Source organism: Buteo buteo, chromosome 3 (assembly GCF_964188355.1).
Source record: "Buteo buteo chromosome 3, bButBut1.hap1.1, whole genome shotgun sequence".
Taxonomy (NCBI): domain Eukaryota; kingdom Metazoa; phylum Chordata; class Aves; order Accipitriformes; family Accipitridae; genus Buteo; species Buteo buteo.
In genome coordinates, this window is record NC_134173.1 from 21,435,660 (window position 1) to 21,461,281 (window position 25,622).

Consider the following 25,622-nt stretch of genomic DNA (forward strand, 5'->3'; position numbering starts at 1 on the left):
CACACTCATTTCATGAGGCTTGCTTAAAACTAGGAGGCTAGAACTGTTGGGTAGCACTAAATAGACACCAGTGAAATGGGATGGAGGCAAAATGTCTGAACTAAATTCCCACAGAACTAGTATGGGACAGACTTTCAGTCTCAAGACTTCTCATCATCATACAATAAAATGTGAGATTAGCAGAAGTGACTGGAACTTTTTGCCTTCTTAATTAGTGTTATTTATGTTAGTCTGCAGCCACTGTGACCTCCTGTACAACATACCTTGTATGTTAGACCAAATATATACCTTTCTTGTAGCTTAATACCTGTTCTGCTATAAAGCTACACTTGTCCTTGATAAACATATTATTGCATGTACAAAGCACCCTGTTTTGTAATCTCTTCTTCAATATCCTGGTGGGCTGACCCTGGCTGGATGCCAGGTGTGCAAGAAAGCCACTCTATCACTGCCCCCCTCAGCTGGACAGGGGAGAGAAAATGTAATGAAAGGCTCATGAGTCAAGATAAGGACAGGGAGAGATCGATCAACCAATTACCACCACGGGCAAAACAGACTCAACTTGGGGAAAATTAACTTAATTTATTACCAATCAACCAGAGCAGGGTAATAAGAAATAAAACCAAATCTTAAAACACCTTCCCCCCACCCCTCCCTTCTTCCTGGGCTTAACTTTACTCCCAATTTCCTCTACCTTCTCCCTGCCAGCAGTTCAGGGGGACAGGGAATGGGAGTTGGGGTCAGTTCATCACATGCTGTCTCTGCCACTCCTTCCTCCTCAGGGGCAGGACTCCTCACTCTTCCCCTGCTCCGGCATTGGGTCCCTCCCATGGGAGACAGTCCTCCATGAACTTCTCCAGTGTGGGTCCTTCCCATGGGCTGCAGTTCTTCACGAACTGCTCCAGTGTGGGCTCCTTCCCTGGGGTGCTGTCCTTCAGGCACAGACTGCTCCAGTATGGGTCCCCCATGGGGTCACAAGTCCTGCCAGAAAACCTGCTCCAGTGTGGGCTCCTCTCTTCATGGGTCCACAGGTCCTGCCAGGAGCCTGCTCCAGTGCAGACTTTCCCATGGAGTCATGGCCATCTTTGGGGGCATCTACCTGCTCTGGCGTGAGGTCCTCCATGGGCTGCAGGTGTATATCTGCTCCACTGTGGACCTCCCTGGGCTGCAGAGGGACAGCCTGCCTCACCATGGTCTTCATCACGGGCTACAGGGGAATCTCTGCTCCGGTGCCTGGAGCACCTCCTCCTCCTTCACTGACCTGGGGGTCTGCAGGGTTGTTTCTCTCACATATTCTCACTCCTCTCTCTGGCTGCAGTTTCTGTTCCACAGCAACTTTTTTTTCCCTTCTTAAATCTATTAACCCAGAGGTGCTACCAGTGTCGCTGATGGGCTTGCCCTTGGCCAGCGGCTGGTCCATCTTGGAGCCAGCTGGCTTTGGCTCTGTTGGACATAGGGGAGGCTTCTAGCAGCTTCTCACAGAAGCCACTCCTGTAGCCACCCCCCCACCCCCAAAACCTTGCCTCGCAAACACAGTACAAATATTAATGAGCAATTAAATCACTCTCTGCTTCTACTGGCAGTTTTGCTCCGTAAACCTTTTAACAATGAATACATAGTTCTCCACTCATCTCGTGCACAAAAAATATATACTTGATTGCTCTTAAGTATTTGCTTTTCTCAGAAATAGCTCATTTTTTTATTCAAAACTTCTTAGCTAGAGACAGTGTTAGATATCACTGTTTCCGAGAGACATACTTTCTCAGTTAATATTTACATATTAATCCTCACCACAGAGTTGAGGAAATGTCTACTGCTTTGAAAAATAAATACATGAAATAAATCAATACATGTGTTGGCAATGACAAGTGCTTTCAGTCCATTCTCTTTCTCTTCATTGGATCTTCTTTCAGGTCTGAAGTCTCACCTTCTGTGAGAAAATTACTTGATTTATATTTGTTAAAAGCATTGAAATCCTAAGTGAAGTATACCAAGCTATGGATGCATGGATGGATCCAAGTCTTTCAGATTTTAAAGATACTTCAATAAGGACACACTCTATCTATCAAAGTAAAAATTAGCTTTGCATAATTACCAAACATTTATTAAAACGGAAATCTCTGCACCAGCATGATTGTGCTTTTATCTAGGCAAATAAGTTCATGTATTCTTACTTTATATCTTTATTTGCATCTGGCTGTTTATACAGGTTTTATTCCATGTCAACAATGGAGCTGGCAGAATAACAGCTACATATGAACCAAGAGGCACAAATAGTTTGTGTGATGGAAAATGGCACAAGCTTCAAGCAAACAAAAGCAAAAATAGTATTGTGCTGATAGTTGATGGGAATTTGGTTCAAACTGATAATCCTTACATACAGTCAACATCTGCAGATACAAACAATCCCATTTATGTTGGAGGCTATCCCGGTAGGTACAATAATATTTCTGTTCCCTTCTCTCCCTCCTGCCTTTACTCTTTCTCATAAGAATTAGTCTTAACATATGTGCCCTCCTTCCCTCTCCCTTGTCCCCTGACCTCTCTCTCTGATTCATGAAGTTCATGTTTGTGTTATAAATCATAGTTACCATTTTCCACGGTTGCTGAGATCACAACATATTAATATTTGTGTATACTGTCTTTGTGAAGGACTGCATTTAGCTGTTGAGTGTGTTGGTAAGATCAACTGAACTCGTATCACTTTCCTACACAAATCCCTAGTTTCTGTGAAGGATTTCCTCCACGTGGTTTGCCTTTTGCTGTCTCTCTCTGACTTCACAATGTCCCTACCTGTGTATGTTAAGGTGTCGTTCTTTCGCAGTCAATTTGATATTAAGGCTTTCCTTCACATTCATCTGAGTAAGGTTTCTATAGTGCTTTTCCCTGCTTTATTTTTGCTAATGTTCCATATCAGGGGCTGTGCAGGCAGAAGTCAAGCTGCTGCAGATGAACATGTATTTCCCTTGTTCTGTGCAAATTCCCTTCTGAAGTAACTGTGTCAATCAGACTATGATGATAATATTAAAAGATAGTAACACAAAAAATATGTAATTGAATTAATTTTCAATTAAGTTGTGCAACTAATTAGTTGATAGTTTGAGTCAAGACTGTATTCATTAAGAGGATTGAATTTTGATTATCATGAGTTTGGCCTTTTTGCAGGCATACCTTTCAATGAACACATCAGTACTGAGAGTGAGTAGGCTTTGTATGGTTTTGAATATCTTATGCTTTTAAACATAGCATAAAATGCCCATATCTATTTGTCTCTGAAACAGCTGTTACAGTTTATCAGTTCAGATGTTTCCATTTGTGTGAAAACAGAGTGGTCATGTCTGAAGGGCATACTCAGCTTTTAAATATTTGGAAAGCTTTAGGGATAATAGCTTGAAATGTTACAGAGCCTTCTGTTGGACAAGGTTTTAGTGCTTTATAAAAAATGAATTAATGCTAATTAACCAGATCTTGATTAATATTTGGTCTTCCTCGAATACCAAAGCAGCATTATCAGCATCTTGTGAACCCCTCTTTTTTTTTTTCTTTTTTTTTTCTTTTTTTTTTTAAATAGGGTAATGTGATACTAAATTGTTCTTTGTGCTCCATCTGTAAAGATTAGGGTTCATAGAGAACAGAGAAATCCTTTAGTTTAGTTGAGTACTGCAAAGGTGGAATGAACTGTTTCACAGGTGGTATGGAAAAAGAGTTGGACTCTCTACCAAACTCATGGTTTGGTTTGCCAATGGAGTCCATGACTTACAGCTCAGCTGTTGCTTCATATTCTGCCAGTTTCAATTTTAACTTGGAAGACACCTATGTGGAGTGGCTTTCCCATTCTTTTCCCCTCTCTTTATCTCACATTGTCCCCTGGGGCAAACTATTTCTGCAAACTGCACAACTTGTCTCAGTGCATGGTTTATGCTTGAAAGCAGCAGTGACTGTCCATGGTGGGATGTCTCAGATCATCCAAACATGAAAGGAACTTGGTGCTCCTTTGGTGTTGGTTTTATCATTTGTTTGGGAGGGAGGGGAAGCAGTTGAATAATAACCTGGATCTTTGTATTGTTTCAGTTCACTGGAAATAGATTCTACGTATTTCACATTTGTTTTTTCAGCTGATGTGAAGCAAAACTGCCTCACAAGCAAGAGCTCATTCCATGGCTGTTTGAGGAACCTTGTGTTGACCAAGGGCCAACAGGCAGAATTGTTTGACTTCAGCAGAGCTTTTGACCTGCGTGGAGTCTTTCCTCATTCCTGCCCTGGGGCTGAGCACTGAACTGCAGCAAAGCCTGTCTGGACTGAGAGGTTTTTTTTTTTGTTGATCTGTTATTTTTCATTCTCATTTTGTAATGAAAAGAAGAATTGGTAAGAGCCTCCATCTCCTTGATTTTCTGGTTGTTTTCCAACTCAGGTCATTTATTTTTTTTTTTTAGGCAGAAGCTCTATGTCTGCATTTTAACTAAATGGTTTTAAACAACAAATACCTCTGCTACAATGTTAATGGCATTAATTGGGTATTTTTCTTTTGGGAATTTTTATTAATCAGTGTTTACAGTATGTTTTCTTTTGATTACTTGACAGTATTTCATTTTATTGTGTGTTGGTCATTTTATAAAAAGGTAATAATTTTGGACCACATAATAAAACTACAATAAACTGTGCATTTCATGTAGTTCAGTTGTCCATACATTTCAGTTAGAAGAAAAAGAGCTAGAAGGCTAAGAAGTGAAAAGTATAAGTGGATAGAGTCCACCAGAGGGAGCAGGAGACTAAAGGCGTAATTTTGAAGGTCTCAGATTCAGAGTCTAATGAATAGAATTTTCTTATTTATACTTTGTATGGTAGCTCCAATCCCTTTTCCTTCTGCCATAATATCCAGTGCTTCTGACCCCCATTATAGTCACATTGTCTAGGAGGATTATGTTCCTGTTTATGTTTTCATCTAATCAGCTGCAGGACAAGCAGCAACTCCACAGCATAGAGATGCATATGAAATGTTTTGTTAGTGAAGAAACCTTTTGGGTCTGGTTTGGGAACAGCTTTGTATCTTGGCAATGAGAACTAATGCATCTTTCTTGGGAAAACAGTATTTCTTACAGGACACAGGGAAGCACCTTTGGTGCTCTGTGATTCCTAATTCACAGGCCAGTCAGCAGTTCTGTCTTTACCTTTTCCTACTGTGCCTGCCTCTGTTTCTAAAATGAGTCTTCCAGTATTTTCGCTTGAGCCAGGCTTGGGGGACACGCACTTGATCCTGACTCAAGTAAGACCATCCATTCATCAGCTGGCCTGACCACTGAGTAGTGACAAACATGTTTCGTACTTGAAGATGCATCTGTAATAAACATAGTTCTTTACAAGTCACTTCCCTCTCCTTTTTTCTCTTTGAACTAGCAGCATTTTTGTTTGCTTCTTACAATTTTGTTTGGCTTTTACTATGCATTTTTACAATTTGTTCTAAAGTCAGTTTTGCTCTATGTATTTCATACTAGTTTAAAAAATACTGGCTCAAATGAAACCCCAAAGCAGTTTGTCATGGATTTCAGTGAGGCAGGATTCCTCCAAGCAGTGTCCTTTTGTACCGTGCATCAAGGCAGTGCAAGAGCAAAGAACTGTTCCACTTGAGGAAGGATGGCAGAATGTGGTTCATTGTGTAGCTAGCTGTTCAGGTGCTATAACAGAGTTGCTTTTAAGACAGATTCACCACTGCTTTTTGCAATTTCTGTCAGCTGCTTCTATCTGAAAACCACATGTTTAGATTTGAAGAGCTTGCTTTGTTGGTATTGGGTTTATTTTTGACATGGATACAATAGAATGGACACATTCTCCTGTACAAATACACTTACGTGCAGGGTTACTTCAACAAAACACATAACATAATAAGGATTGCAAGGGAAACGTACATACAAACATTTTGCTTTGTTTAGTGTCATTGTATTATTTTCCAGAGAAGATGCGCATTAATGGAAAGCCATTGAAAAATAAAAACTGAAACACAGTATGGTTGTATTTGTTGTCTATTAACCCCAAGATCTGATCTCATAAGGTTTATATTACAAGCAGTAATGGAGGCAACACAGTTTGGATAAAATTTCATCCATATCCTGAAATATGTCTTTTAATATATATTTTTTGGTAATTTCCAAATCTTGGCTCTTAGAAGGAGAAACATTTTATCAATGTTAAAGACTAGTGGAGAGGTGAGATTAATAATAGAAAGTTTTGGAATAGTAAACCTTTAAGCCAAAATATTTTTCCTGGAAAATGCAGAGTGAGGTAGTTAATATTATACATAGACACATTTGCACACACACGCACGCGCGCACACACACGTATTCTAATGACGTCAGCTGCATAAACAGGTTAGAACATTCCAGTCTGTTTCCAATACCTACTTCTTGCAATACACTCTCTCTGTCTATGTCTTGATATGCAAAATGCCGTCTTTGTAGAACCATGGAATACATAAATGCTTGAGGCATCTTCGGAGTTTGCTGAGTAAGTTTCTCCCTGCTTGCTACCACTTCCTTCTTAATAGCTTTCCACATGTTGCTTTTTGTTAGGTGATGATCTTATCATAACTTGAATTCAACTGCTCTTAGGAGGAACAAAATTCCCAGTCCCTCCACCAGCATTTTGAAATACAAGGCCTAAAGTTGAGACCTTATATTCAAAAATGTCATAGATATTGTTCAGTTTGCTGCATATTAAATCAAGTTAGTGTACCACAACAACACAAAACAACTTAATGTGTAACAGTATTAACCACAGTACACATGGGTCATTAGGTCCATTTGTATCAAAAAAGAATTTTGCCATTCTGTTTCAGAGACAGCAGGTATTTGGCTGTGCTGTAGTAGTCTGGGCACTGTACATAGAATCTAGTTCATCTGCTAATATGCATGTCTTCTAAAGTCATAGGCAATTTTAGTATAAAACAAGTGTTCACAGGATGCATTTCATTACATGAGATTTGGCTTTCCTAAGTTGCAAAGTGGTAAAAGGTGAAAGTCTTCCAAAAACCCCTTGTATCCTGTATGGAATACAGTGAGATGTATTTCAGAAATAATTCTGATGAAGTCCTTGTTTCAGAGTCCAGAACATGCTGAGCAAGTTACCACGTGAACACATGGGTGCTCTGTACTTTTCCTTGCACGGCCATTGAGAACACAGAGTGAAGTGAGTGGGCAAGACAGAGGAGGTCAATGTATTTGTCTGAAAGTACTGTAGAAAGTTCTCATTTGCTACATGTCAAATTCTTTAGTTAATGTTTCGGCTTTCTGTATAGTTGTAAAAGCTCTTTCTTTGGCTATAAATACAATGATGCTTAGCATTTATATGATGTTCTGCGTCTTCAAAGCACTTTCCACATAAAATCCCTTTGCTGAGTTTGTCCTTCCTAGGTGGATGTTTATAGCTCCTGTTCTGCTCAGGGAATTGTTTAGCTGCATCTGAGAGCAGAATTTAACTCAACTAATTCTCATGTTACCTTTATAAGGAAAGTACTAGCCCTATTTTACAGCTAAAACAAAAGGGCAGCATAGTAGAAAGAGTTGTCCATTGCCACAGAGAGAACTAAAGGGAATCAGGAGCAAAGCACTTGACAAAATGTTTATACTTAGTCCTATGAACAAACCACAGATCTACTATCTCTCATATATTTAAAATAAATAGTTGTCAAAATAAGCCTCATATTTTATAATACAACTGTCCCAGTCTTTTGCTGGCTGCAACTATGCATCCCTTAGTGTTAAGAAGAAAAAAAGGCAAGTTTAAAATGTTTTAAAGAAAATGAAAGGATAATGTTGCTAAATTTTATCATTTTTTATCTCAAGAAGGTAAGAAAGAAAGATGGGCTCTGCCCTCTGTAGACATTATTGTTGCTGGTAAAATTACTGATTCAACATTGATTTTTTCACTGAACACTAACAATGAAAGTTAACTACTGGAGAACACGATTAACTGAGAACCGGAAGTAGGGTTTCTAGAATGTGCAAATCTTCATCACACAGCTTCAGCAGAGCATCACAAGTTACAGGCTTTCTCTGCAGGACAGTGCATTTTATGTTCACCTGGAAGACTTTGTTCAGAACATTTTTACATTGCTACCTGGTAAACAGGGCACTAGCTTCTGCCTCATCTGTGTGTCCAGATCAGGAACAAAACCCACTGCTCAGACTGTGGGTGAATTCATTGTGCAATATCATCATCCAACGATGGAGACATTGCAGTGCAGTTGAAGGCATTAGTTCCCATTTTTTGCATAAGACTGAAGATTAAAAAAAAAACCCAAAACTTGCTGTTTTCTAGAGTCTTGTGATTTCCCTACTCAACAAACATGCTTTAGTTCTGTAAAGTACAGCCCAAAACGAGAGGATTAGGTGAAGAATGGTACTCGCTGTTGTGACTGGCTAAAAACTAGACATAGGTCCATTTGCTGTGCTGCATTCCCAATGCAGTTGCAGCCCCCAGTTCTGTTGTCAGCCTGTGTGTTTTCTCAGACTGCATGCCATCTGTAAAAGGAGTTGCTACGTATTTGCTATGTATGTGTAAAACCCTCAGCACAACAGGGCCTAGTTTGGCTATGGTTTTAAGGCCTTAATGTGTAAATGTTAAATAAGAGTATTAAATCCCTCTGCTCATTGGAAGCTCTTTTTCTTCTCCATGCTGTATTATACAAGATCTGGACAAAGATCTCTCTCCTCAATGCAGCTGAATAGTATAAAAGTTGCTTACGTATTAAAGCTAAAATAAACAAAAAGAATCAGGTTACAAATTAAGAAACTATAATATTTAACAGAAAAGATGATGGCTGTAAGTGGCACCATTAACACATATCTCATATTATGGCATTACACAGACTTAAATCTGAGAGTGTCAAGTAAAAAATAGAGCCAGCGGAATATGCCCCTTCTCACCTAGCATTTATCTCCTGAAGCTTGTGTGTGTGACGGGAAGGAAGGAGAAAATGGTTTGTGGTGCTACAATTGCACACAGTAATGTGATCTGGACAGATGATTTGGAAGACTGGTAGTAATATATACAGTGGTACGTACATAAAGCAATATAGCTGTCTATACAGTAGTTCTTCCTCCTGCCTCCCTCCCTTCCCCAGCATCAGATACTCATGAGGAGCGATGGAGAGATGTAAATATTGCAGTAATGCACGCTGTACAGGTTTACTTTCAGCAGAAAGGTTTGATTTTGTCACACAGCTATGTCTTCACACTGCTGCAGGTCAAGCTCCTCTCTTCCATGCATGACAAATACTTTCTCTTCTTGAATGTCTCTGTGATTTTTCTGTGTTACACTGTGGTTGGTTGTTTCATGTATCCTTGGATGCCACTAGATCCTTTCCAAAAATTCATGTTCTAACGCCAGATCAGGAAACAAACAACTCTGTATGCAACAGGTTGTTTTCTGTGCACCGTACCTTGGTTCGTCATCCTTAACTCCTGGGCCAACTGGCACAAGTGTAATCCATATGAAAGCATAATTGATGTGATATTTTCCGATGGTCTAGAACCTGGAGTGATAATGCTTATACCAAAAGTAGTACATGATGAACATCAGTTGGGCAGTACAGTAGGAAGGAATGATGTCCTGTAGCTACCATTTTGTTTCGTCTCTGGTAAGAGCTTCTTAAAACAACAGGCATCACTGTTGTCAATTTGGCTTTTGTCCAGTACACCGCAGCCTTCTGCTTCAGGTTGCTTTTGGTTTTATCACCCATTCTGCCTGAGGATTTGCACGGTAAACATCTAACATGTATGCATCTGGATCCAAACAGTGCTGACCTGAAATGGAAATCAGCAGCCATGATTCATAGGATGTTTTGAGCACATTAGTAAATGGGACAGAGCTATGTTAAAATGCTCTGGAATGTATCTCCAACTTGCACGTAGCAAGCCTGATTTGGTGTGTCCAGCTTACATCTTGGCTGGATACAGACAGGGGCTTTGGTAAATTTGCCAGTGGTTTTACTCAGTGAAAGTCATGAATTCACTTTCACTTCCAGGCAGGTTGCCCTGCATTATGCCGAGTTATGGACAAGGCATTTAGTCAAATGGTGAAGAAATATTATGGTTTCTTTAGAAGTATTAACAACACTGTTACTGTAAGTGTCACAGTATGTTTTTTTTTAATTTCTTTGGATTTACTGGGCTGGAATTACAACTCTGTGACTTTGTTTCTACACTATTTTTAAACGCTGAGAAGGTAGCTCTGTAAAACATGTGTTCCCATCCAGCTAGGATCTTGCAAAGAAATATAGGGATATCAAGGGTTTTGGCAGTTGCTGTTTTGCTGGTTTAAAAAAAAAATAAAAAAGAAATTAAAAAAAAAGAGTCCTCTGAAGTCTGGCCATTTGAGTGTTTTGTTAGGTGGTGACTGGGAATAGGAGTTGGGTGGTTGGGGAGTCCCTGCTGCCTTTGCCACAGAAAGAGGCATTTGCTGCCTCTTAATTGAGTAACAAGGCAATAAATTCTTGAGTTTAGTTGATTTGTTGGACTATATTGCATTTACACTGGGTGATGAAGCTATTTAACTGGTGAGGTTATATTGCTGTGACACAAAGAATTATGGTAGAATTTTTATACAGTTACTTATAAGGTCACTGGGATCCTAATGATTTTATTCAAGCGAAAGCAATATAAATGAATTAATGAATAATCAGTGGACTAAGGTACCCTGAAAGATCTGGGACTATAAAAATAATTTTAAATGAAGATGCAATTTAAACGTCCAGATTTTTGAAGGAGCATGGTGGGAATACTTGGGATTGTTTCATAAGACCTTTAGGATCTTCTCCTGTTTTAGCATTGGTTGGTCACCCTGTTTAGCCAGGCAAAACAAATTGCTAATCAAATTTAGCTTTGTGTATCTAATACTTTGCTTCTTAACTGCTGCTGAAGCAAGTCTGTAATGTTTTGTAGTAACTTTATAGAAACTGTTTAGAGCTGAATCTAGAAGAATTAAGGAATAATCTATCAGACAGTTGACAAAAGATTCAACAGAGCATCCAGAATTTTAGTAAGAACAGAGAAAGGAGAGGGTCAGGACTGTGCAATATCAAATTAAAAGGTGGCTTTTGACCTTTAGGCCAGGAACTTGCGTTATTCCACTGTTGTTATTACAAAACTGTCACTGCATGAAACACGGAAGAAGACAAAATCCCTACTGCAAGGAATTTACAATCTAAATAAATCCCATGGATTAGTATGAGTATAGTATACCCATGCATGCAGGGACTGAATTCTCAGTTCTGTGTTTTTTATTTGGGGGAGGTTAACAATTAAACACAGCAAGGAAGAAATAGGTCTTGGGAAAAGGCTTGACTGTGAGGTGGAATGTGCTCATGAGAGGAAGACTAAGGATCTCTTAACCATAGAAAAATGCTCAATTATGAGAGGTAAGAGAAAGGTCAGATGAATTTGGCAAGACTGTAAGGAGTCCAGCTGAGATCCAGCCATAGGGTGACTGTCTCCTCCCTCCAGTCACACTGGAGTCAGAAGGAATCATTACAGCTTTTGGGTCAGGCTCCTTTCCTGCAGATGGACTGGAGTGTAGGAGAGACCCAGCTGTGTGAAAACAGCACTGCCCTGAGGTGTTTTCGGAGGCTAAGGACATTCAGAATTGAATTTTCAAAAATGAGACCTACCTATATTTCCTCCAATTTCATGTAAACTTTGGATCTGGCCTCTCATGTTCTGTGATGGTCCGCGGCTAGGATGGAAAAAAATCTTCAGTTTGCCTTTCTGTTATAACCACTGTCTTAACAACCACCATCTATATTAAGCTAAAAATTGATATTTTTGCCCCTGTGAACTTACTTATCAAAAGCGAGGACTTCTACTGAATGAAGGACTGCAGAATACTGAATCTGCTAGAGAGGTAGATTACTGTGTCATGGTTAACAAAACCTTCTATTATTTATTTTTTATTATTTATTTCAAGAACAGCATTATGTGGTAACATGGGAAGACTTTGCAGAAGAGACTTTCAGATACAATTTACCATTTCCTGTAACTGTTAATAATTATTACTTTACAGAAATAAAACCACTAATGTTTTATGGGCAGATGTAAGATAATCCCTCTGGGTTCTCTATGCAGCAAGTCTATAAAACGCATGTTTTCAGTAGTGGCATAAAAGAGGGCAGATTGATTCTGTATAGAAGCCAATTATTAAGTAAAATATAAAGAATAAAATCAGTGCTTAAAATTTCTTTGACCGACATAACCATAAATTAACAATTTTAGATTAGAAAAAGAGTTCTTGTAACACAATGAGTCTTTGAAAAGGGAACAATCTATTCATTAATGGTTCTGACATTATTGTTCAGGAAAAACAAAATGTTCTGATTTACCCACCTGTTTTCACAGTGGAATCGAGCCAGGATGTCTTTGGCTTTTGTTTGGCTGTTGAGTTGAATTGCCATAGAGACTTTTGAATGCAGTGGAGCATAAACTCTTATCACCCCCTCGGGTATGTCAGACTGCAGGTATGGGGGAAAAGTGACAGCTCCCTAAAATCAATATTCAGTAGAGTAAGTCTAAGGCAAATATTGCTCTAGCTCCATTCAGAAGCAGTTCTGCAACTCTTTTGAGGTTGCTTGCAAAAATCACTTTCCTGGATTCACTTGGTTATTCAAAAACCATATTTACAGTTAAACATGCAAATTTGTAGATACAGTCTAATGAGATACAAAACAAAGACAAAAACTCCTTGGTAAGTACTACAAATATTCACACGGAATAAAGTCAAGTCCTTGAATTTTAACTGCTTGCTGTTAACATTGGTCAGTGAACCAACTGCTTATTTAAAAATACATAAAAATGATTAGGAATATCTGCTCTTCCTTTTAAAGATTAAATTCTCCTGCGGCACGAAGATCCAGTTTTCTGTTTCCACTTCCTATAGCTTCAACTAGATCAAAGCATATGTACAATAAAATATCAGAAGTACCATATGGTTTCTGTTAATTTGAAATTTGACCTTGTGTAGGGTTCAAATGATCATCTATGAAGTTTATGCACTCTTCCATGATTAATGGCAGATAAATCAATTAGCAAAGCTTGCATTCCAGTTCTAATCCAGTTAATACCATGCTGAGCTGAGTACAATAGTCTCTCCAGTCTCTGTCCCTGTGTAATTTAGAACATCTGAGACCTGGGGATTGTGTTAAGTGCTCTCAAAATTCAACTCGGTTATCCAAACAGAGTTTGCCTCCAATTTACCATTTATATTTCAGCTACCTGCCATGGCTAGTCTCATTTTTATTAGATGCAAAGCCAATTACTACGATCAATGAACTTGTCTTCCCGAAGGTGCAATGACTGCAGTAATTGACTCTCCTCAGAAGCTCTCACTGTATTCGTTCCAGGGTGAATACAGTTTTGCAACACAATAGTCTACACTGCCATTTTAAGCAAACATCTCTGTCTCCATCCGCAGCACAAATGTGTGTCCTTCCTACCCACAATATATTTCAGTCAGTGCTGGCAAATGATTTCTCCAAAAAGCTGAATTAGCATGGATTCACAATTCATACATATCATTTCTCTTTTTTCCCAGATGTTCCCTTCTGCATTTTCTCTGTTGTCTGTATTAGGTGGCTTATTCTCCTTTTCTTGTAACCTCAATATCACTTCTTCCTAATTTGTCTTTTCCTTTGCTCTTCAAGACTATTCTTCAATAACTGTAGAGTACTTCATCAGTTCCTTGATTATGCCTTTTACAATTCACCAATCTCCATTCTTTTAAACCTCCATGGAAGACTCTAAAGACTTTCTCTCCAGGTTATTAAAGGTAGTTACTACATGGAAATACTACATATAAGCTGCTATAGGGGCTGTATACATTATGCATGTATACACAACATGCTTTGTTGCCCAAATTGTATGTTACACCTAATACCTAAGTTAATTTTAGGTATCTATTGAGGTAGCATACCTCAAGTAAGTTCCTAAACTCCATATTTAGGCAGTGGAGAAAATCTGGTGGCTTTAAGACCTCCAAAGGAAGATTTTTTGTATCAGACTTTCCTAAGTCTGAACTGCACCTGGAGCTCTGGAAATCCTCTGAAGTATCCACCTCTCTCCTCTGACTATATGGGGAATAACAACACAAACTACTTCATTAGGTGCTTAAAATTTAGACCCAGTTTTGGTGTCTATGTTAGGCAAACTGGTTTTTCTCTCTGCTTAGAAAGTTAATGTAAAGCTGTAAAATTAAAGCTTGCAAGCAGAATATCAAGTAGCCTGGACTAGGGCACAGGTAAGTGCAATTAATCCTAATATGGACCATCCTACTATGCAGCTATGGATCTATGCATTTGTTGAATATCTACAGATCATTGCTGTCAAGGACAGTCCACATATAACCATTTTCTTATAAAACAGGTACAAAACCAGCATGTGTTTGTAAAAGCTAATAGGCTGCTAGAAATCATTCTGCCTTCCTCACCTTTTCTCAATCAATCCCCAAAGCTTTGTCTTATCAGGATGTTGGACTGGGAAGCACATCTTTTGTATGGCAAAATTTCCTCCCTACCCTGAGAAGTTTTATGAGGTAAGAAAGAAGGGAGGCTGGTTAAAGCTGCCCTTGAAAATGATATGTTTTTATCATACCTCTGGTCTTTCAGGTCTGTCCCGTTCCATGGTCTTTCTCCTCAGAAGTTTTCTCACTCCTTTGTCAAACATCAGCTGCCTCTTGCTGTTGTTCATTGCTGCCTCATTCATTTTTCTCACTTGGGAAATCAGGAACGATGGGACCTAAAGGGAGGAAACCAGAGCTAAGAATATACAGTAATTTTTTCCCCCATAAAATTGGCCCTGGGACTTCAGAAAGGCACCAAATTTTAGGCAGCAGAAGCTCTATTTATTCCCAGAAGATACAAGTGATTAGTACCTCCCTCTAACAACCCACAGTTACTCCTTTGGTGAAACTGTAGATCATCTTTCATACCACGTGAAACTTTTTAGTGATGTTTGCATTTGTAGGAACTTTATTAGGAGGTAGTTTTTGTAATTCCCATGATATCCTCTCTCTGTTACGAGGAAATGAGCCGAGACTGTCGTCATCTTAATGCCAACCTTCGGAAGTCCAGCAAGTAGTCACACTTTTGGGCCCTGTTATTAGGGCTAGACTTCTAACAGTCATTTAATCTCATTCAAGTTTAAATATCTTACCTAGGCACCTAGATTAAATCACTCTCCTTTGCATTATTCTGTATAAACAATAGTGTGGGATAGGTACCTCCAGAGGGCAATTTGTGCTAAAATGGATGTCTTAGGTGAGGTAAATCTCCATCCAGAGGTCTCTGTCACCCTATCTCATTCTAGATATAAAAGACTCCAGCCAGTTTCCAAAGAATAGCTTTTTCTTCCAGGAAGGTCAGTTTACTCTGATTTCTCCAGAGCTGCTGCATATGGCAAAATACTTCTCTGTACCAGAGCCATAAAGAGGGAACCAGCATTACTCACTGTCCACAGGATGTCCTGGTACCGAATTAAAAGCCGCACAATGTGTGCTGTGGTGGCGGCTGCTTGCATTTCTTGTTGGTTTGCACGTTTCCCTTTGTAGATGAAAAGGTTTGGTGCAACAATCATAGAAACATTCCACAGATTCATTTTATTTTTCCCTTCATTAGCAACCACCTTCTTCAGGAACTGAAGAAAGGCCTGGAAAAACAAGACTTGTTATGCTGAGTCTCACAAAATAGTTTACTTCTTAAATGCAGTGTCATATGCACAACACGTCTGGCTCGAAAGCTGCTATATTTGTACTTGGAGCTGAAATTTAGGGTTTTTTGCATTCTAATTTGGATTACTCTGATATTTTCTGGCACAACCACCTGTGTCAATCACAGAGGAATAGTTAATGTTATCAAGACACACATTAATAAATTATCTATCACTTAAAGCATAATGCCAAACTGTAAGTCAAGTACAGCGTCTGCACTAAGGCTCTGAATCCTGTAGTAGAGGAAAGATATACAGGTGTTGCAATGGAATAGTTAATTTCTTCCATAGATTTTGAGGTGTCTATTTTGATGTATCTGGCCAAGGCTTTTTATATTGCAGTCACCAGGGTGATCAACCTCTCTTCAAATTTACACCAGTCCCATATGTGATATAATCTGAGGTATTTTTGCCAGCAACCCCCAAACTTTTATTCTGGGATATGAAAGCAAGAAGAGCTCAGTGGTTGTTCATTGAGATCACTTCTGCACATGCATGGCAGAGTCAAAGGAAACTCATTTCACTTTTGGGCAGTTTATTCAAAAGTTTTCTTGAGTGACTGAATAGGATGGATTGCAGCTGTGGCTGGAGTTGGGGTCTGCCAGTGAGTGCTTTTGCAACACCATACCATTAAAACCACTGTCTTTATACCCTGACATTGCAATTAAAACATTTTTACAAACCCAGAAATTACAAAACACAAACTGTTGGAGAAATTTCTACAATCTCATTATAGATAGCAAATAGAGATGCATTCAGTTTTGTCATCACTTCTATTTTTGTATAAAAGCCTAGTAATATTTAAGACTACTCATCTAGTATGTGTTTTACGTATACAGCTCTATATTGATATGGACTATGATAGAAGAAATAACTGCCATTCTTCACAGAGAACTAGTAGGCCTGCAAATGCTTTAAAGAGGGTTGTTGTTATTGTCTCTTGTTATAGTATAAATAAATACATAAAGAAGGCACCTGGACTCATAAAGCTGTATCTAAACTGACCAGTGGGACACTTTCAGAGGTTGGGGACCTGCAAGGTCCTGATGAGCAGGGAACCTGACGAAATGTCTGGGGGCTCCCACGCAGCTCGTTCACCCAGGTTTCCTTTATGTGGAAACAGGTCCAAAGACACAACCAGTGTCTCTTAGGGTCAGGACATATCTGCAGCCAGATCTGGGAGCTCCCAAGCACCCAAAATGCTTGTAGCCACTGTGTCGGTATCAGGAAGTAATACAGGAGTGTGGGCATGGGTTTGTAAGGCAAATCAGCTGAAGCTGAGGTCCTGACATCTGTGCTACAGATGTGTTTCAGGGGTTTTTACATTGGACTACCCCCTCCAGGCTGGTCCAGTGCCCTGGAAGCCCTTCAGCACTGGGTGTACACTAGGGAAGCTCCTGGGGGGCAGCTTCTTGTTTAACTTCATCCTGGAGAGTTCCAGTTATACAGAAAACCCAGGAACTGGACCTTTTTTTTCCAAACTATGTGAGGAACATGCCTCTTTGAAATAGATGCTCCAGAATAAATGATGCCTGGGAGCCATTTACGAACACCAGCAGTTGGATACCTCCAGCAACTATTTCTTAATTGCTTGTAAAATAAATGACAGCCAGGGAATTGGAACAGCTTTTCATGGAAATGATAAAAACCACAGATGAATACTTTCACGGTGTAGTATCTGATAACTGACTGTTAGGAAAGAAAAAATAAAAATAGGTCTCATTTAAAAGTCAAAAGCACTACAGATGGCAGGTGATAGCACATGAAGAACTTACCTTGGCTGTGTCTCTGTTGGCTTCAGGCAGCAGCATGATCAACAGATGCAAAGCTTGTAGCTGTAACTTGATCTTGGAGATTTCTAAGAATATGAATAATTAATATTTTTGAAATCCCAGTTGTAATTGGCTTGTTCTAAAAACCCTGTTGGTCAGCAGTTCTAGAAACACAGCAACCACTGCCTGGTTGAGACTAGCAAGTTTAGGTGTTGATTAACCATAACCTTTTTCCAAATATAAAATCAATTTAAGAGTGGGTTTTTCCTCATCATGTTGGGTCTTTGTCACAGGGGGAGACAAGGCTCTATAAAATTGTCTGGATAGCAAGAAGCCAATATTTTTCAGTGCTAGGCAGTTTCTCTTCAATGTCATGGTCAGAATGTATTGTGAATATGGATCAAGTATTTTCCTCCTTTCAAACTGAAATGGATTATTTGTTTTCAGAAAATTTTCAAACTAATATTATTGAGTAATTTGCTGAATGCTTGTGCCATTGGAGTGGAGATTGATTGCTTATAACTTTAAAAGTATTTGTCCCAAATCTAGCACTCTAGATAAATGTAGAGCCCCTTGTCAGTTCCAAAATACCATCATGTTTTCAGCAACTGGTATATACATACTAACACTGTGCAATGCTCACTGGAAGAGCTGGGGTGGAGAAGATGGGAAGAATAACTCTCATTTGCTTCCACTCAAGGTGGATCAGAGAGATTTGGAGAAAAAAAGTCGTGTGAGTTGTGGACAGTGTATCTGTTGTAGGGAATAAGGTTACTTTATTCTGTGCAGACACCTCCTGCTCAGTCTTCTCCAAATGCTAAGCGATTGTAACTGCATGCAGTCTGGGACTCACAAGGAGCACACTCAGGTACGTGAAGGTTACAAGAAGGGGTCACCTCCTCGTGCCCTTTAAACTACCTCATGGAGACACTGAAAACTTGGCTGCAACCTTACGTAAAGGTCGTAAGTTTTCTGTACCAATTTGCCTAATAAATTCACCATCCTGATAGTTTCACTCTGTCCTAGCTCAAGTGAATTTACAATGATGAAGTCAATAGGTATGGCAAAGTACTACTGCATTCTTCCTGGAAGAGAAATGAACAAAATGTACTGAGAATGAGAGGGTGTATGTACACTGAAAACAAAACCTGACTGCCTGAAGCTTTCTGTGATCATGCATAACTTTGTATGCATATTCTGATCTCAGCATAAACCTTAAGAGAAAATAGATCCAATAGAGTATCAGCTAAAAGGCAGTCACTTGAGTTTCCCTTGCAGAAATTTTCGTTTGTGAAATCTATAGTCTGTGTGAATCAGAGTCTATATATGAAAGTAATTGCTCAGCCATCATTTGCTCACGGGTTTCAAATCTTACATTAAACAGTTGTGTCATTCACACAAGGAGTCTATGCTATTAGCTAAATGCAGAGACTTTTATCCATTTGAAAAGGAAAGGTTGCAGAAAATGTAAATGTTTAGGCAATGCCCTGGGCCTTTTTTTCTCTATACTTCAGAAAGAAAAAAATGTAGTGTCTACTATTCCATTTCATCTAGATCAGTCCATACTAACTGCATTTCCACATACTTTCCACTAGCGTGATGAAAGCAGGCAGGTATTCTACTGTGAAGAGTGGGCTTGGGAGTTCTCTTACAAACATTTTCAGCAGTCCTGCTGCATCATTATTTCGTACTTGGTCCCAGTCAAAAGTGTCTTCATAAAATTTTGCCTCAAGTTCTTGATGGAGATTCTGAAAGATAAAAGGAACATCTGACCTTTAATCATTACTTCTGACCCGGCAGTTTGAGATCACTTCAGAAATCCCATTACAAACAACAGGCAGGTTTACACCGCAGTTGAATTAAAGTAGCCCTAAACCAGTAGTGGTCTAGGTACAGCCGCGCGAAGTTCAGAGCAGGTTAACAAATCAGGTTCCTGGGGATATTTTGCAACCCAGGCTAAATTTGGTTTGCTATAGCTAGATTTCTGCCAGTGACACATTTGAACCATTTTGAAGCAAGACAAGAGCTGTTCTCTTTGTTTAAAACACTCTCAAGAGCTTTTGATCCTTAAGTCACAAAGGAGTGACATCTCTTCCTCACTGCCAGTGAACTTGCTAGTCTGTTGGCATCCGAGCTCATGGGCCTTGAGCAAATGGCTTTAACTTCAGGTCTTCTTGTCTTTAGAAGGATGTTTTCTTTTAGGATAGCTAGAATTAGATTCGAACACTTCATAGAAAAATAAAAGTATGAAACCATTACTGTCAGAAAACCTCTACTTCATGCATGCACCCCCCCCACCCTGCCTCAAAAACACAAGAGAGATCTAAGACAGAATTGTTTATACCATTTTGGGTGCCCATTTAATCATCTTGTTCTCCAGTGTCAGCATCTTGCTGACAGAGGTCTATTTAGTTCTGTAGGGTAACTAATCAATGTTTCACACACATATGTGAATCGGAAATATTCAGTAAGGTTCCTAGTAGGAACAGAATTTGGCTTCAAACCCAGATCACTGTTTGGAAAATGCAAGCGCCTCAAAAATTTGTTGGATTAATAAGCTTGAAGGACACTATTGTAAGAAAGGATATTCATAAATAATGCAGCTTTCACAATTACTACTGGCCAAACACTGCCTTATCCATAGGAAGTTTGTTGCTGTTTTTTGTGAGACCATCTGTGAGAAAATCTATCTGTAGCTAACTTTCAGGTTTCAGATCACATTTTTGTCAAATGTACTTTAATATACGCAAAAAAGCTTAGTCCATTCAGACAGAAAAGCTTTTAAAAATGAATTCTGTTTACCATGTCTCACATGAATGGAAGGAAATTACATATCAAATATGGTCACACATAATGAATTGGAATGGTTGGCACAAAAGGAAATAGAAAGTCATTCAGGATTTGGTATATAATGTTACAATCTCATTTTTACTAGTGTATTTTACTGGTTGTAATCTGGGCTATCTCAGCTTCCTCTGTATTCACATCCTTTGCACATAATCCATACAAACACCTGGATTAAATTCTTTCCTGGTAACTGACTGGGAAATGCGGAACAGAAATCCTCACCTCATCAAAAGCACAAGAGGACAGAAAAACTACTACACATTTTTCTGCTGATTGGAAAAAGCCTTAGAGAAATAGAAAGCAAGATTTTTGAAACATAAACATTTAATATATATATCCACACAGGCAAGCATATATGTGTATTTTATGCACTCCCCCCCCATATACATATATGTATGCACCTAAGTACTTTTAAAAAAACATTTTTGCAATAATTTTTTTTTAAATGTGACTGATCCTACAGTAGACTATCATACATTTTTGGTTCACTGGAGCTTTTGTTACAAACCAGATTACAGAGGAAAACTTGTATTTATTTCTTCTATTCTTTGTTTTATAGAAGAGTAACTTTAATCACTTCCATATGCCTTTTCTTTCTCCAAACAAGACTGAAATAAATTTGGAATGCCCTCAAATCCTAATGTCATAATAACATATGTAGGCTTTGAAGGATGAAATCTGGATCTGCTTTGAAAAAAATCTCTTTCTTGCTGGTTGGCTTGTTGGACTCACTTAAATGAAGTCAAAACTCAAATAATTTAAAACTTTCATATGGGCATCACCCAGTATGGGAGAGTTATGTATAAAGTCATATCTCATAGTAGCTCCCTGGATATAGGTTGTGAATAAGAAGTGAACAAGGCACAGTACAGTATATGCAAAGAATATGAAAGTAATCTAGTTAGAGCACAGCCTTGCTGTGTAATCTCCCCAGAGAGGTTGGAAAAAATTGAGATTGTGTAAAATAATACTTTAAGTATTTGTATGAAAAAATGAGGAAGCTAAAAAGCACAAGCCAAATTAGGAGCTCCCTTCTGCAAAATGTGGCACTTTGTAAGGTGCTGAGTGCTTTTATCAGTCCACAGGGTCAAAAGGAGCTGGGATACTACTGCCTGTCTTTGGTGTGTTTCATGTCACGCTGCTTTTTCTTGTACAGTCATTTTTGATAATCCCCAGCCCATCAATGTTTAGCAATCCCCAACACTTGTGTGGCTGCCACAGTGTTGAGACTTCCTGCTTCAGAAAGCAAGAGTAGCTTTCTTGAGGATGATTAAGTGGGAGTAGAATGCACTATAAGAAGTTGCTTGAACCAGACCAAAAAAAACCTAGAAAAAACAAAAATCTGGGAAAGAGGTAGACGCTAATAAGCCCAGAAAAAACTTGTTTTCCTAATTTGCTTCTGCCAAAAGCTTCCAGGTGCTGGAATCAAGTTAGTCTGGAGAAACAACTTAAAGCATTACTGCACCACGATGTCAGGTTATTGAGTACCAACTATCCTGTGTCCATAGCCTGCAAATAGCCTGTGAAAATGTAGTACTTGAGCCTGCCAAACAGTGAACACAGGCCAAATTTCTCTCACTTGGAACATGAAATTGTAAGATCACAGAAGACAAACGAGAAATAAAATGACACAAATGTTAAAATGACATAGAATAAGATCTTTATCTGAAGTTTGCTCAGTTTAGCAACTCTGGATTTCTGAAATAAATTAAACCAGAGATAAGATCACAGCAATTTTGGGCAACAGAGATAAACTGAAAGACTCCCTCAATGTTTAGTGGAGAAAACTGCATCCAACTTCAAGTCTGTGCTTTATATAGAACATTAACTAATGCAAAGCAATAGACCACATGTTCTGTGATTTACTGGTTCCCAGGAACCAATCTGACCTTTCACTGGTAGGAATAGAAATGCTGAGCTACACACATCAGTATTTATGTGCAGTGTGAATTTGTGTATGCTGTATTATTTTACAGAGTCTGTGGTCCAGGAGACAGAAAACTGGCACGAACGTGTACCTTGACTCTGGAGGCAGATCCAGGCACTCGTAGAATTCCTTCAGTTTCTAAACCTGTTTCCTCAAGCTTGAGCAGCAACTGAAAAAAAACCAGCAAAACCCAGGAAAATACTCAGAAGCACTTAAAAATGCTATTAAATTTTAAAATCTAGGTATCCTTGAAACTAATTTGAAAAAGATACTTTTCTATGTAATTTGCTAATGAAAACAAGCCAGCTCATGTAAATAAACCTTCCTAATTTGTTCTCCATATTCCTGACCCTGAAATACAGAGTATGCAGAGTACGGAAAACTGATAATGCAATAGGCCCCTCTGTCCTTGATTTGAGACTTGGCACTGTGATAGAACAATTAACACATAAACATATTAATAAAAGGGCAGATACACTGGGTAAAACACAATGGTGTTTTGAGGGAAAATTAACCTCTGAGAAATGTTTAAGTCTTTCCCCAGGGAGCACAATGGAAAGGTCTATAGATAACATACCTTTCTGGGAACTGAGAACTCAGATTAGAAAATGATCCCAGGATATTTTATTTTGAAATTTCTGTGAATAGAGGAATAGGCTTTCCACTGTAATTCTTTATAAAAAATAAATGTTTTGATTTAACATTTATTCATACAGATCTGGATTTTCACCACCAGCTCTGCTTCTTCCTTCTAACTGTTGGATCCTTCTAATTTCCCATGGTATCTGTGGAGATGATTGCAAAGTCATGTAGATATTCAAGTCATGTCAGTCTTTCCCCTGACACTCCACACCACTTCTCCTTTTGTCAGGGAATTTACAGGGAAATTTGTTGTAGCTTAGAGTCCATGTAAACCTGTGTAATTGCATGTGTGCTTGTGTCTGTGTACGTGTCACCAAGATATCTGCTGGATGTCATTGTACTGTCAAATTACTTATATAAATGACGTCTTGTCATACAAACCTCAGTGAGAAGATACCACTTCCATTCTGGAAATAATAGCTAAGTAATACCTACAGTTTGAATTTATGTGACATTAAAACTCCTGAGACAACTCATCTTTGCCACTGCTGCACACACACAATTTTGCATGGCTCTCTAATTTAATGAGAAAGGGAAACAGAAAACCAGACATTTGTTTCCCAAAGTTTCCTGCATGGTATCACATCATTACAAAAATCAAAAGAGGTCCCCACCACAGATAAAACACATAAAAGCAGCAAATTTTGTCTCCTTGTCACAAGGTTTTCAAACCACAACATACAGACAGACAACCTGTTGACACCTTCAAGTCTGTAAAGTCTGCATCTTTTTTTAGTTGATGACTCTTTTGAGTGTCAATGCAAATGATGGAAAAGCAAATCTTAGTGGCCGAGCAGGCTTAGTTATACTCACTTTTTGGAAGATGAGGGGAACTTTTATTCCAGGAACCTTCCTTTGATCATTCTCCAGCAGTATGGTGAGAGGCACTCCAAACAGACCATTTTCTTAAAAATAATAACAACAAATGTGAAAAAGAGGAAACACAGTGCTGTACGCGCCTTCTTCGCAACACTGAGTGGTGCCCAGGTGGCCACCATGGGGATGACACAGCACGGTACCTCGTCCCCGCACCCTCTCTGCACGGTTCCTCTTCAGCTCCACCCCCAGTGCATCGTAGAAGGCCGTTAGCTCAATTAGGGAGAGGTAGCGGATCTTCTTCATGTCTTCAGCAGAGAGGTCTCCAACCTCTGTCAGTCCAAACCGGCTTTTCCGAACAATGAATTTCTACAGTAGAGATGGGTCACATCTTTATTTGCACAAAAATTACAGGAAGTGAATTTTTGTTTTGAAAGAGATGCCCGCATGTGATTGATAGAAAGTCATATTTGGGTGGATGGATAACACCAAAGAGCTGAACTACAACCCTATATATTGGCCTGGTATGTTGACATAACTTGCATCTATCTGAAACATAAAATAAAGCTTCTTGCTCATCATGTTCCCTTGCAGTTTGACTGGTAAGCGGTGCTGGAGCAGAGGTATTAACCTCAGTACCTGTACTACAGCTGGGACAAATGAGCTACCTGCTACTTACTTAAACTTTTGCCCAGTTTCAGCAGAATGTAACATTTTCCTCTGCTTCTGCCCCTCCCAGAGCATCTTTGAATGCTGTCGAAGTAGCTGACATTTCATCATGGATATGGTTGTATATCGTGTGTGTGTGTGTGTGTGTGTGTGTGTGTGTGTGTGTGTGTAATGAATCCATGCCTGCTTTGCATATCACTATTTATTTGTGAGGTCTTATAGGAGAGTTCAAACTAAAGATCTGAGGAAAAGCCCAGAAGCAAAATCACTTAGTCCTGATGCCAACCTGCCAATTTACTGGTACTTTTTATTACTCAAGAAGCATTTAGGCTTAGAAACAGGACTCCCAGCAGCTAATAAATTACTTATTCAAGTAGGCTTGAACTAAATGATACTTAATAATTTGGAGGCATGTGAAGATGTCTACATATTTTGGAAACTGCAGTGTCATGGACCAGAGCCAAGAATGTTGCATCATGACAGAAGCATTTGTACAAATGTCAAAAAGAACAAATAGCCATCAGTTTTTTACATAATTGTTAGACATAATAACAAAGTTACAGTAAAAACCATACTTTTCAAAGAACCATGGATCTTTGGTATTGTATGTTATTTTAATTTAATTGTAATTTAAACCAGTAATTGTTAGTCAGAGGTATAAATAAATAGCATTACAAATCATCTCCTCCCTTCAGGGAACTGAGTGGAAACCCAGCCTTTAATAATGTTTTCCTTCTGGAGATTTCAGCCCAGTCCTCCCTTTTTTAAAAAAATTTGGATGCAATAGGTTTAACCCATCTTTAGATGAAGCCAGTCAAACAGGTTAAGAAAAAAGCAAACAAAAAAAGAATTATACTTACACCAGATTTCAAAAGAGTAAGAGAGGACAAAGGACATCTAGATCATGTAGGTTAGGACTTTCTAAATCACACTGTACATGTGATTTAGGGGTTAATCATAACTGGGGGAGACAGAGTGCAGGGAATGGAGTAACTAATTTACATGCTGTCTGGGGCATTTTAAGCCAGAATCTTCCCTCCCCAGAATGCAGCAATTCCACTGTTACTCTTAACACTGAGACTTAATAATGTAACAAAAGCTGCACGGAGGTTAGTCTTCTGAAGAGACATAAAATACTAAAGAATATTTACGCATTTTGGTTCCAGTGATGCAAAAAGTCCAAAAGCAGTCAAAGCAAAATAAATG

General features: G+C 38.9%; 2 protein-coding genes across 4 annotated transcripts in view; one reads left to right on the forward strand and one right to left on the reverse strand.

The window, feature by feature from the left end:
- Window positions 1-4,616, forward strand: part of LAMA1 (laminin subunit alpha 1) — a 112,716-nt gene extending 108,100 nt beyond the window's left edge. The window contains exons 62-63 of the mRNA XM_075023034.1: window positions 2,210-2,432; window positions 4,116-4,616. Coding sequence (XP_074879135.1) covers window positions 2,210-2,432; window positions 4,116-4,276 — 384 coding nt within the window. The 3' untranslated portion in view covers window positions 4,277-4,616. The remainder of the gene's footprint in view (window positions 1-2,209; window positions 2,433-4,115) is intronic.
- A 1,303-nt stretch (window positions 4,617-5,919) lies between these two features.
- The window catches only part of ARHGAP28 (Rho GTPase activating protein 28), a 76,161-nt gene continuing 56,458 nt past the window's right edge, over window positions 5,920-25,622 (reverse strand). For all 3 annotated transcript variants that reach the window (XM_075023031.1, XM_075023032.1, XM_075023033.1), the window contains 10 exons: window positions 23,951-24,116; window positions 23,745-23,836; window positions 22,381-22,458; window positions 19,101-19,263; window positions 17,519-17,601; window positions 15,486-15,683; window positions 14,631-14,774; window positions 12,372-12,526; window positions 11,660-11,724; window positions 5,920-9,797 (listed from right to left, as the gene is read on the reverse strand). In XM_075023031.1, the coding sequence (XP_074879132.1) occupies window positions 9,706-9,797; window positions 11,660-11,724; window positions 12,372-12,526; window positions 14,631-14,774; window positions 15,486-15,683; window positions 17,519-17,601; window positions 19,101-19,263; window positions 22,381-22,458; window positions 23,745-23,836; window positions 23,951-24,116 (1,236 nt within the window). In that variant the 3' untranslated portion in view covers window positions 5,920-9,705. The remainder of the gene's footprint in view (window positions 9,798-11,659; window positions 11,725-12,371; window positions 12,527-14,630; window positions 14,775-15,485; window positions 15,684-17,518; window positions 17,602-19,100; window positions 19,264-22,380; window positions 22,459-23,744; window positions 23,837-23,950; window positions 24,117-25,622) is intronic.